This window comes from Spermophilus citellus, assembly GCF_964194105.1.
Source record: "Spermophilus citellus genome assembly, chromosome: 3".
Classification (NCBI taxonomy): Eukaryota; Metazoa; Chordata; class Mammalia; order Rodentia; family Sciuridae; genus Spermophilus; species Spermophilus citellus.
The window spans coordinates 178,162,623-178,175,536 of NC_138184.1; the positions used below are offsets into that span (position 1 = coordinate 178,162,623).

At 40.8% G+C, this 12,914-nt stretch overlaps 1 protein-coding gene across 1 annotated transcript in view; it reads right to left on the reverse strand.

Annotated features, from left to right (window-relative positions):
* Positions 1-12,914, reverse strand: part of SND1 (staphylococcal nuclease and tudor domain containing 1) — a 413,715-nt gene that overhangs the window by 335,492 nt on the left and 65,309 nt on the right. Inside the window, exon 10 of the mRNA XM_081283716.1 lies at positions 10,374-10,487. Coding sequence (XP_081139842.1) covers positions 10,374-10,487 — 114 coding nt within the window. The remainder of the gene's footprint in view (positions 1-10,373; positions 10,488-12,914) is intronic.

Sequence of the window (12,914 nt, forward strand, 5' to 3'; positions counted from 1 at the left end):
AGGTAGAAGTACAAGGAGTCACAGAGCAGGATAGGGAAGGGGGTTCAAATAAATCTAAATGAAAACAAAAGTAGCAAGAGCACATATCTAGACTCTTACAAGTCAGAAATATTTGCAAATCAAAACACAAAGCAAAAAAGCAAAACTTTTGAGAATCATGAAGTGGGGAAAGGAAGGCAGAATGGGGCCACAAGTCTCCCAATTCACCAGCTCTGAGGTGGACACAAGGGCATGAAGAGAGCATGGTCCCACCAGAGCCCATTTGAGTATATTCCTAGACAAAGAGAGACACTTGTGCACAATCAGCTTCAGCTTTCAGTCTTCTTTTCTTACTAGGTGACACAGGTGCGATATGAAAGGATGTGGGATTTTATTACTCTGAATTTTCAGTCTGTCAGCTTCCATCGACAATATGGGGTCCCATGGGACTAAAGTAAATCTTTCAGGATTGAGACATTATCTCTTCAATAGCCCAATGATTGTCCTGCAATACCTGGTGGATATCACTCATAACAATGGGCCCAAACGTTGTTACAAACTGAAAGAGCTTGATGGCTTCTCAACCAAGGAGCCTACATCTCCCTGAATTCTGCCATTACCCGGTCCTAAAGAACCATAACTTGGTATGCAAACAGGAGTGTCCAGGCTGAAGGAACCAGTAACTTTTGTAAGAGGACTAGAAGTGGGTAAGAGAAAGAGGAGTGAGGCCACAAAATTTAAAAGCAAGGAGGCGGCCACCCTGAGCAAACTGCTAAGGCAAACCAGAGTAGGGCTCAAACCTGGCTCATATGGCAGCAAGGAACTTTAGATATTTTCCTGAGAAAAATCCTGAGCTGGTGGCTTAATATACACTGAAGGGAATAGCAAAGCACTGGGATAACTTCTTTCCTCTTCATAAGGAAGAAGAAATGAATAGAATAAGCTGCTTTGAGTGATGTCAAGTCTCTTTCTTCTTAAAGTACAAACTGGCCTAATAATTTTGGATGTCCCAATGGCCAGACCAGCAAATGGCACTGTCTGCCAATTCTGCCATGCAGAACACAGTGCACTCCCTCGCAGCAGCAGCTGCAGTAAAAGGTAAAGAGGGTCCAATAAGAACAGGGCGGGCACCACATCCACAGGGGCTGGGCCTCAAGCCAGAGCCTGAGGAAGCAGAGGCTGAAAAGGGAGCCCTAGGCAAGTGGCACATCAGCAGCCCTCCACACAGCTCCACCTACAGCTCTTGCAAGCTTGTCAGTCTAAAACAAGCCCCTCCAGCTGGAGAAGCAGATGCTAAAGGGAGCTCCATATGAATAAGAATGTGGCTGTTTCCTAATTGTAGCTCACCTTACAAAATGAAAGTCCAGCCTTCCTCCCAGTCTTGCTGGTAATGATGAGAAAAATGTCCAGGGAACAGTCCAGTGGAAGAATCAGACCACCAAGTGTACCCTGCCCATCCTGCACCCTTAAAGTTATGAACAAGGAATAAAGCTGGCCAATGAGAATGCAGTGAGACATTATATAACAAATACTCGAGTATCAACTATGTGCTAGGCAGCTAGATAGCAACAGATCTGAAGAAATGAGAAATTTACTTGACCCAGAAAAATTAAACTGAGTAGAGGAGAGGGAAAAAGGCAGAAGGGGGGCGGGGAGGATATTTAAAGGCAGAAATTAGAAACTATAGGCATCCAATGTGGATGTCTCCAGAATCATCAGTTCAGCAGAAGCCACCAAATTCTGGCAGCCAACATCTAAACCCCAAAATGCAACAGATTCCCCCACATAAAGGGTATATTCTTTAATCTCACTCAGGGCCAATACAGTGAAACAAAGATGAGGGGAATTACAAAACTAATTATATTATAGCAGAGAAATGAAAAGATAGGGAAAACAAAGTCTCCAGAATGTCTTCAAGCCACACTGCACAGAGATTCTACTTAGAATCTCTATTAGAAATAGTACCCTACCCATTTGCCACCAGTAAGATACTGAACCAGGCAAAGACATCTACAGCCCAAAACAGGCAGGTATACAGTAGAGGATAGATTAAGGACTGTAAGAATGTGAACAACCCATAAATTGGCCTCAGATTTTCAAAGAAAGGCTGAAATGAAAAGTGACATCAAAAATATGCCTAAGCAATAGGCCTGTCATTTGCTAGGGAAAAAAGCAAGCATCTGTGTCCTTCAGCTTCCCCTTCTAGTCTGAGTTCTGAAAAGCCTTTGCTGAAACAGTAGCATGAACCAATGCTGTCTTGTCCATAATCCATCATCCCATCTAAAGTTCACCTGCTGACCTCAACACCCGCTGGTCAGGATCAGACATTAGTCCCTAAATCTATAAACACCTTACTAATAAAAATAAGTTCCCAGAACCATAAGGGCCTATAATACATGAGGAACTTAAATGTGTGGTTTTTGAACTGAACAAAATTCTCCCAGTCCAAAGCTAATTAGCCCACCAAGGAATGAAACCTACAGCCCTGGCCTGCAAAAAAATGCAAAGCACTGGCTGACTGCACTAAACTTGCCTTGAATATAAATGTTATGCAAAATAAAAAATTTTTAAAAAGGTAATTTATCTAAACACAGTGTAGGTAGCTCTGCAATCAGTATCTCATAAATAAAGAGAGAAAGATGAAGGGAAAGCTCTCTAATTGATTTTAAAATTAGTTCCAGCAAAGAAATAATCTGACAACCAACAAGGTCGACCACAGGAGGGGAAAAAACATATAGCCCTAAGTAAAAAAGTCCACATAAACACTTCAACGAATCAAAATACACAAACTACTATGAAAGGAAGATATTCAGAAAAGCCTGAATAATAGTAAAGGTGCTAAAACAAAACCAACTGGGGACCAATCTTCAAAGGCACTTAAAACCCTGAAATTAATCCCTCTGTTGGACTGAACCCAATCTGTGCTGTGCTAATGGAAGATACATTATGAAGAACACCACCATGAGGAGAGGCAGGGTTAGTCAACCCAATGGCAGCAACTAGTAAACTGGGAGTGGGAAAGAGGAAGTGCTACAGAACACTATGTGTGTCCAAGCCAGCAAAACTAGCAATCCGATTCGGAAGCAGAAAAAAACAAGAGTGCAGAATCTCTCTCCTTGGACTATTAGACACCAGGACACTGGCTCCAGCTGAAATGGCGTTCTAAAGCAATCAAGGAGATGAGATGTGGATTTGGGTGAGGTGGCAAAATGGCTGCTCACTCAAAGGCAATATATGGAACTAGTTCTGATACCTCAGCAGATAGTTCGATTTTAAACACTTGAAAAATGCCTAATGTACTCACAGCCCTGGGCAAGATTCTGAAAGGGGCTACAATGATATAACCATACCACTCCTGGCCTCAGCAGACTTGAGACTTCACAATGGCAAGTAGGTGTGCACATAAATAAACAGTACTTACAGGATGTGATGGAGAAGGGAAAGACTAAGTGTATGGAAGTCTGGGGCCTCAAGGGGCTGTGAAGAAAGACAGTTGCCCTAGAACAGCAAGGATGTTAGATGGTCACAGGAATATGATGGTGCAGTCAATTCCAGAAACAACAGAGAATTACTGCAGCTGGGAGGACTGAGAAGAGGCAAGAAATATGAACATACAGCACAAGGAAGATTTAGATAAATGAAAAAATGTAGAATTGTGTGATAGTGATGATTAAAGGAACAGAAGAAAGAGAGAGATGGATTGAAAGAGGTAAATGCACAAGGTTCAGAGGATTAACCACCAAGACCCACTAGGAGATTGTTAAAATCCCACAAAAATTATTTGAAAGAGAGAAGCAAGATAATGGGAAACGGATATAGAACTAAAGGAAATATAATTTATAATAGGAAGTAGAAAGCAAATCAAATGGCAACAAGATAGGCACATGCTGTCTTCTCCAGTTTAAAATTCACTTAAAAAGATCAGTGGAATATGCTTTTTTAGGAAAGTGCTATCTATCTAGATAGATACCCAATGTCTTGACCTCATCACAAGGAGTCAGGCTTGGCCCCAGTGACCTCTCCAGCTGAAGAGCAGGTCACAGGGATATTTTAAGTGATGGCACTTAGATTTTAATCTTAGAAAACAGGACAAACACATTCTAGAATCTTAAATAGGTGAGCAAAGACCCACCCATAATCTCCTAATAGTAATTTTTTTCTGTCTTCTAACAAAGGAGATTTCAAGTGTTCGTCTCAAAAATACTCAGATCAAACAAATCTGAAACTGGTACAGAATGCCACTGCCAGCCCTGACATATTCTATGTCTTTTGATCACATTGCTGCAGTCCCCAAATCTCTCCATTGGAAACCAGTGAAATGCTATATCCATTTCAAAGAGCCTTTGCTTTTCTCCAAGGTCCTTAATGCCAAGCTAGAGTCCCTCTCTAATTTGCTATTTGCCTTATGCTCTAGTCACAAGCGAAAGATCACAGTCAGGAGGTTTATTGGTTTGCCCCTACTTTACTTAGGGACTTCCAACCCCACAGCTTTTTGTTGGTATGCGTTCAGTGGCAGCATCGTCTGCCTGAGGAACCAGAGGGACCAGTCATCTTGCTTTCAGAAATCTAAACTAGAGGGAATAAGTTGAGAAGTGCTTTTAAACGTACCTAAATGGCAAAGCACCCTGGGGCCCTGTACAAGGAATGGAGTTATCAGAACCGGAAGCGGCCTTGCCTCTGACAAAAAGCCTGAAGAATCCCAGGGCATCACTGATAATGCACCTACCTACAGCTCCTCTCTCTACCAACTGCCTGCTCAGGAAACCCAGACCTAGGAGACAACTCCCAAAAATGAAGGACTCAGGGAGATGGGGCTGATTGCAGCTTTAATAAATCGAGTCCTTTAGTGCCCAGGTCTGAATATTTAGAGGCCCTGGGGTGAAAGAACCTTTGTGAGTTGAGTGAGTTCATAGGGAGGAGGCTGAAAGACAGGGTGAATGAAACTGAATAGGCATTGATAGCACCAGACTGGGGGGCGGGGGGGGGGGGGGGGCGGCACAGGGCAAGAGGAGATGACATCCACACCCCCCAGAGCACTAAACTCAACTACTGGCGGGGGGGGGGGGGGGGGGGGGGGGCACAGAAATAGACACAGAGCCAGAGAGAGAAGGGAAGAAAGGAGCAAGGAGGGGAGAAAGGAGTTTGAGAAAAGGCCCTGCAGCTGAAAGCAAACTTTCAACACTAAACATCTGGGGGTTGGGTAAATTATGTACCTGTTTTCAAGGTAAATTTCAGCTCCAGTATCTCTTCACCAACTATAATAGCACTGCCAGAGCAGACTTCATGGGGGAATAAGTCAGCCCCTTCATCAGACGCCTAGGGGCTGTTTCCTTTGTCATTAACACTCTAAGTGTAACACAAAGTCCACAGCAGCCCTGGGCAATAGAGCACTAGGCTTTCCAGTTTCAGATCAAAGCCAAGCGCTCCTTAGGAAGTCCTGAGATTGCACAATGTGCTACCTCCTTCAAGGCAGAAGCTCAGAAAACCCATAGCCTTTCTCCAAGACTTAGCACTTATTTCTTTATGGCAAACAACTGGATAAAACAAGCCCTACCTTTAGAGAAACCCTGATGCATGTCTGGGTTCACAAGAGCACCACATGTGAGTGTTCCCCACTGCTTTCAGCCTGAAGGAGCAAACGTCCAAGAGTCCACAATGGATTCACCCTAAGTAATCTAGAAACGATAAACACCACCTGACACATCCCACTAGAATCCTCTGAGGGAAATACCACACACTCCTGCTTGGAACTCTTCCATTATATTTTCCATGAACACACAGGGTCAGAAACTACCTGCAAATCTTAGGTAACACTGGAAAGTAGGTGCCCTGGTGAGAACTACTCCTTTGATCAGTGTTTTGTCCAAGTACTTCCAATTAGAAAATAACCCAAGGGCTGGGGATGTGGCTCAAGCGGTAGCGCGCTCGCCTGGCATGCGTGCGGCTCGGGTTCGATCCTCAGCACCACATACCAACAAAGATGTTGTGTCCGCCGAGAACTAAAAAATAAATATTAAAAATTCTCTCTCTCTCTCTCTCTCTCCTCTCTCACTCTCTCTTTAAAAAAAAAGAAAAGAAAAGAAAATAACCCAAAAGGGGGAGAAGAAGTATACAGTTAGCCTTGGGCAAAACCTTTTCTTCCTGTATAATTTAAGAGAAATAAACCTGTCTTTGTGGGCCAAAGAGAAAAATCCAATTTGCCCTATTATCCCCCAAATTTATACATGTCTCACAGATCTATATTAGTTGATGACAGGCTACTAGAGTTTTTAAGGCATAAGGAAGAGAAACTAAAAGAATATCCTCACTGCTTTCTTGAAAGGCAAGCCCCATTAGGTCCTCATCTAGGAGCTCATAGGGAGGCCTTTCCCACAACGGGAATCTCTGCATACCATCTGCCTGCGCTTGAGGGTGATCATGCCGAAGATCCCCTTCTTTACCATCTCCTCCAATTCCTAATCTGCACCCTCTCCCACTTGGCTCTTTGGTTTAGAAAATGCTCCAATACCATAAAAGCTATCAGGTTATATTTTGCTCCATTTCAAAGCCAATGACCCCTAAAAAACACCCAATAACTAGAAAGTAATCTCCCAATTGTTTGTTTCACAATCCACACCATCCATCACATATCTTTATCTCTAAACAATCTTCAAGCACCCTATGTTTCTGCATCATTTCCAATAACCAAAACATACCCTCCAACATTTTCCTTGGAGGTTCTACCAGCCCTATCCTAACTAGGGCAAGCACGTGTTCTCAGCGAGCTATGTCTTTCATGAGGGCACCAGGCCAAAGAGACAAACAGAATAGAAACTGACATTCACCTCTGTTCCATTTACCAAGTGCCCTGATGTGAGGCTCCCTGGAGGAGGGGACACCCTTCTCTAATTTGCAGAAAGGTGCCATATGAGCTAACAGAGGTCTTGGCCCTAACATCTCTGCCTTGAACACTTGATTGGGCCCCCTTGTAGCCACAAGAACAGATGGGACGCAGTAAGGGAAACCAGAAACCCACGACTCCAAGGGGATGCCTACTGCCAACTCTTTCCATATATATGGTTATAGCCACACTGGGATCTCAGGTGATCTTTCTTCCTACACCCACATTATAAATCTCTGTTAACTTTAAATTAAGCATAGAGGAGAATCTTTTTTGTTTGTAACATTTTTAGTTGTAGATGGCTACAATAACTTTATTTTATGTACTTATTTTTATGTGGTGCGGAGGGTTGATCCCAGTGTCTCACACATGCTAGGCAAGCACTCTACCACTCAGCTATACCCCCAGCCCCTAGAGAAGAATCTTATACTCATAAATTATAAGAGCTTTGGGAAATTCTTTAAGCAGAAAGGCAAGTACTCTGAATCCTCTAGTGTGAAGAGGAAGCACTGGCACAACACCCACAGTTCTCAAGCATCACACCATTCTCCCCCAGGGCCGAGGTCAATGAAGGCTTATCAAAAGAAAAACCAGAACTCCTTGCTGCAGATCAGTTTTGATCTGTTATGACCTTCTTGTACAAATGCAAATTGCTTTCATATCTTATGAATTCAAACCACCAACACAAGAGTTCTTAAATTCAAACATGCCATTCCCTGGTTTAAAATTCTTCAAAACCTAAAAGACCTGGCATAAAAAGATTTCAACACATGGCCCCTGACTGATTACCAAGTCCATTTCTTACCAATCCCTAATGTTAAACTATATTCTATTTAGTTGTACAAAATTACTTGCAGTTCATTATATGGCCCACATTCTCTCTCCCTTCCTGAGTATCCTGAGATGTTTACAGGACATATTATGATCTGGCCCTAAAATTTCATGTCACAAGGTGACATACCAGTCACACACCATCATCCACAATGGGCATATGTCTCGAGTCCCCAAAATTCACCCAATTATTGTCATGGCTGCTTGCTGGGTCATGTTTTCCCATACTTTCATCTAGCTAGTTCTAAACATCCTTCAGGAGTTAAATGTCACTTCCACAAAGAAACCTTCCCAGATAATGCACTCTCCCTGAACTGGAACTTTTTTCTCCATGGCCCATGACATAAATGAAAGTACTTGTTGATTACGAGCTGAACTTGGGAATTTCTAGAACTGTGCTGTCCACAATAGTAGCCACTATGCTTATGTAGCTTTTGAGTCCTTGAAACATGCTAGAAGGAATTGAGATATGGAACAAGTATAAAATACACAACAGATTTCAAAGACTTAGTTTTTAAAAAGGTGGTGGGGGGGGGACACTATCTCATTAATGTTTTAACATTCATTGTTGAAATGATAATATTTTGGATATGCTAAGTCAAATAAAATATATGAAAGGTAATGTTAATAAAGTTTTTAAATGAAGCTACTTGAAAATTTTAAGTAACAAAACAGTCTGGCCTACGTGGCTCACTTCATGGATCTACCAGACAGTGCTGCCTGAAGTACCCTCCCTCCCACTTGCTAACTTGAGCACTTCAATGTATAGTAGTTGTTCTAGAAAACCTTCCCAGTCCACCCACCACATCTGGGTTCTCCAGGGTGCCCTCCACCATCGTACTGAAGGTGTATTATATTACCTTATTTCTTATGGGACCCTGTAGTACACTAATGAAAAAATAATGGAAATCATTCCTTATTTCCCTCAAAAGCCGTATGTTATAGACTGTTATAGCTAAGCCTTACTTCAAACTTTTTAAACATGGAGTATGCTCTCAGGAGAGAACACCAAAACAAAAGAAAAAAGAGGTAACCCACCTCAGTAGGGAACACAAATTATATAATCAAGATCCTGCCCAAATTAGGAAATATATTCCAACAACTTCTCATCAGCCTTTAGGTTAAGGGAAATCCATCTTTCACTCACTGAGGAGCTTCAACAAAATCCTGGAAAAACTTAAAATTCTCAGTAGGTTAGGATTTTTTTTGAAAACCCTGCAATCACCTACCTAAGCTACAAAGACCACCCCTTACCCTCCTAAGACTGCTGAAAATTCAGCTACATAGTCTACATTAACATAATACTTTGGCTGATGATGCAGGCACAAAAATTAACATTCGAGAATTTCAAAGTTGTGGTTGCTGTGGGAACCTGAATTCCAACTGTAGGGCACAGATGCAGAATTGTGGACTACTCCCAATACTGATAAAATTGGAGATGTATATTTACTTTGTGCAATGACGCACAGCTACAGTTACTGAAAGAACCTCATTTTGGCATTTCTAGGCTTTCATGCATTTAAATTCTCAACCTTATCACAATACTGTTTGCTGCATTAAATTGTCTCCTCTATGGAGAAAAAAGAAAGAGAATGAACTGATTGGCCAGACATTCAAATCACCCATCCTGGATGTGTTTTTATGCATGATCTGATTCAAAAGACAATCATATTTTTATTTTACTATTATGGGCTGTCTATAAACTCTCACATAAATGAAAACAGGGTATGAATTTCAACTTGTGAATGCACCATGACATGTATATGTGCAAAACATTGGAAAATCTAATTTTACATCTTTAGAACTACAAAAGGGGATAAAATAAAAAGAGAGAGTCAACAGCACTGACTTCAATCACGATATTTAATTTCAGAAAACTGTCCAAATACTGAGTCTGGTGGCTCTCACCAAAGACCTAGTCCCATAACTAGTGAAGACAGATACTGTAGTTACCAGAGGTAACAGGAGTGCAAACAATGTCTGTAAAACAGATGTATCAAAACTAAGAAAATGTTCAACCTCATTCCTTATCCTCAATCTCTCACAACTTGGAAAGAAAGAAAATAACTACAAAATTTAAAACAGAAAAAAACTGACAAGCTGCATGCTGACTACTAACTCCTAAGAGTTTTCATTCAAAGTGTAGTATCTCAAAACTAACAGACCCAAGTCATACATGTTAGTTAGCAAAGCACACATTTAGCCAAAAGATTCAACAAGTAGCACAGAATAGTATTAACTAATTATAGTTACCACTTGCAAAACATTTAGGTGATCCCAGAGAATATATATACACAAATATACATTTCTTTCTAAAACAAAACTATAAGGAATTATCAAATTAAAATGACTAGCAGAAATAAGCTCTACTACCACATAGATGAGATAGTTTCTCCTCTCCTTCACAGAAAAATCAGATCTTGTTATCTTGCCATCTCATATATCCCAATCCTAATTGCTCTCAAGCCCCCTCAGGAGAAGCCAATAGTGTCTATCCTAAATGTTTCAGAAGATGCGAAGACCTGCCCAATGGAAACCAGTCTGCGAATATCAGGAAATACTACTTTTGGGATTTAAAAATACTTGTCCTTTTGCATTCTCACATATATGTACCATTTAATTGATTCTCTAGCTTCTTCCCTTTAGTTTTGGCACAGAGGCTTGGCTGCTTGCATTTTCTCACCTGTGTGTTCTCCCCTTCCAGCCTCGGTGGTCGAATGCTAGACAGGTGAATGGTCTTGTAATCTCCCGAGTTCAGCTTCACAACAATGGCATCAGCATTCAGAACCTGCATCACCTGAAGACAAGAAGGCAAAAATGTTCACACTGGTTTTCAATGTCTACTCCACACATCTAGGAGCAAGGCCCACCATAGTCATAGGCAGAAAACAAGATCGACAGCCATTTCGGGAAGATCTAATATCATCCTTCATCGTTAGCAAACTCAGAAAAAATTGCTATAATTATCAGTTCCCAGAGACTTTACAATGATTTCTTAGCAAGACAGAATCTATATCATCACAAAGATGGTCAATCCTTTTTATCTTTTGCCCTAACCAAGACATGTGGTTATCTATAAAGCTTAAGAACTGGAAATCCAGTCCCTACATGTTATTGAAGATTTTCCTTGAAACAGGTTTTAAACTAAAATCAAAATCCCTATCTCAATACGAATCTAGGAGAAGAGGCAAGGTTTGGATTAGAAAAAGATACCAGCACTAGATGAGAAAAAAATGGCCCAACAGAGGCAAAAAATCAAAGGCAAGTATAGGACAAAAAGAACTGTCATCTCGGCATGGGAAAGGAGATGCTTAGCTATTAATCGCACAGGCAGAAACATTAAATTACTAAGATAATTCCTCAGCTACTTAAGCCACCTTTTTTCCAGAGCACTACTATGGACTTCTCTGTTGTGGAAACCAAAATCATTAATGTTGTACCCACACTCTTAACAGAAAAGATTAACTTTTGAGTATGGACTACAAGAATATTTGAAAGGCAAAAGCACAAATATTCCTCTGTGAAGGTTATTAGAACATTCCACCCAATGTGTGCAGAATAAAATTCCATTCAAACAGGGGTAGTGCCACAACAAGATTACAACCAGAACCCATAATACAGTCAGCAGTCTACAATTCACTCAATTATATTCAGACCCTGTTGTTTCAAGGCTGTTTGGTATTTTTGCAAGCAATACTTTGCTACAAGGTAGCTACTGACTACAAACACTGTCACTATCTACTGCATCTGCAGAATAAAAATCAAACTCTTCTGTGCTTCAATCAGGGCCCATCAGGAACCACCAGGTGGCTGAACAAACTATAGGGTCAGCTGCCACACAGTGAGAGTAGACTGGCAAAATTTCCTTTCTCTTTTATGCACGACACAAAAGCAGCTAGACACTTCTTTGCCATAATGTCACACGGGAAGAATCTTAAAGGAGGCCTCTCTATTTCCTGGAAGGCCCAAGATTTTTTTTTTTTTTTTAAGATATTAGGAATTGAACCCAGGTTTCATCCATGCTGGTCATCATCATGAGCTATATCCCACTCCTTTTTCATAATTTTTGAGACAGGGTCTTGCTAAATTGCTTAGGCTGGCCTTGACCTTGTGATCCTCCTACCTCAGCCACACAAGTCAATGGGATTACAGATGTGAACCTCGGTGCCCAGGGAAGACCTAAGTAAGAGCTTTTAGCATCTTTTAGCACAAAATACAGCCATTTACTTACAGACTCCTCCAATAACAGCTATTCTCTACTTTTTCCCATAGAGCCAGCCATCCACAAACCAAAAACAAAGAATGCTTTAAGAAATAATCTGAAGAAACCAAAAAAGAAAAAAAAAAAAAAAAACAAGTGAGAAATTATGCACAACAGGAAGTGGCAGGAGCCAAGTGCTATCAAACAGAATAAATGAAAAAAAAGAAAGATGACAGTTGGAACCAAGCTCCAAATCGTCCACTGTCAGGCTATGGCTGGAGGATGGAAGGATATCCCAGGTCCTGGCCACGATGAATAATGGAAGAGTATGAGGAACAGGCAGGGATCAGCAAAGTAATGAAGGATCTGAGAAAGAACTGAGTAGATTACGAGAAGGGAATTTTTAAAAAATGTCTACTATACATCAGAATAATTTGTAACTGAGGCAGCAACAAAAAAGAAAGCCTCTAATAACCATAACCATTCTGTTATAACCTTTATGACAGATTAAGAAAGCAAAATGCTAAAATCCAAAGAGCCAGAACCCAAAAATCACCTGGGCAGAAAAAAACTTGATAGAAGATAAAAAGTAACAAAAGGTATGACATATGGTCACACCAGGACCAAGGTCCAGGGTTGGTTATCTAGATATGGGTGGTACCAAAGGGTATAGGACCCTCCAAAGAGCCCCTTACACCAATCAGAAAAATTGTATGTCCATGAGATTAGAACCTAAGAACTAATTAGAAGGTATAACCAAAAATTTAGGTTCAGTAACTGAAAAAAAAAAAAAAAAACTAGATCTTATTTCTATTGCAACCTAGTCACATTAGTGCCAGGTAGAAATTCTCACTGTAATAGAATGTTTTCCTTAAAGATACCAGCAGAGAATGACTGACCAAAATAGAAAGGCCCCAGCTAATGATTTCCCTATTCCTTTAAAATCTTACATTTGTGTTAAAGGAAAATGGATGGTAGAATATTTAAGGGGTGAGATTTACACAATATGTGCTATTTATTCTG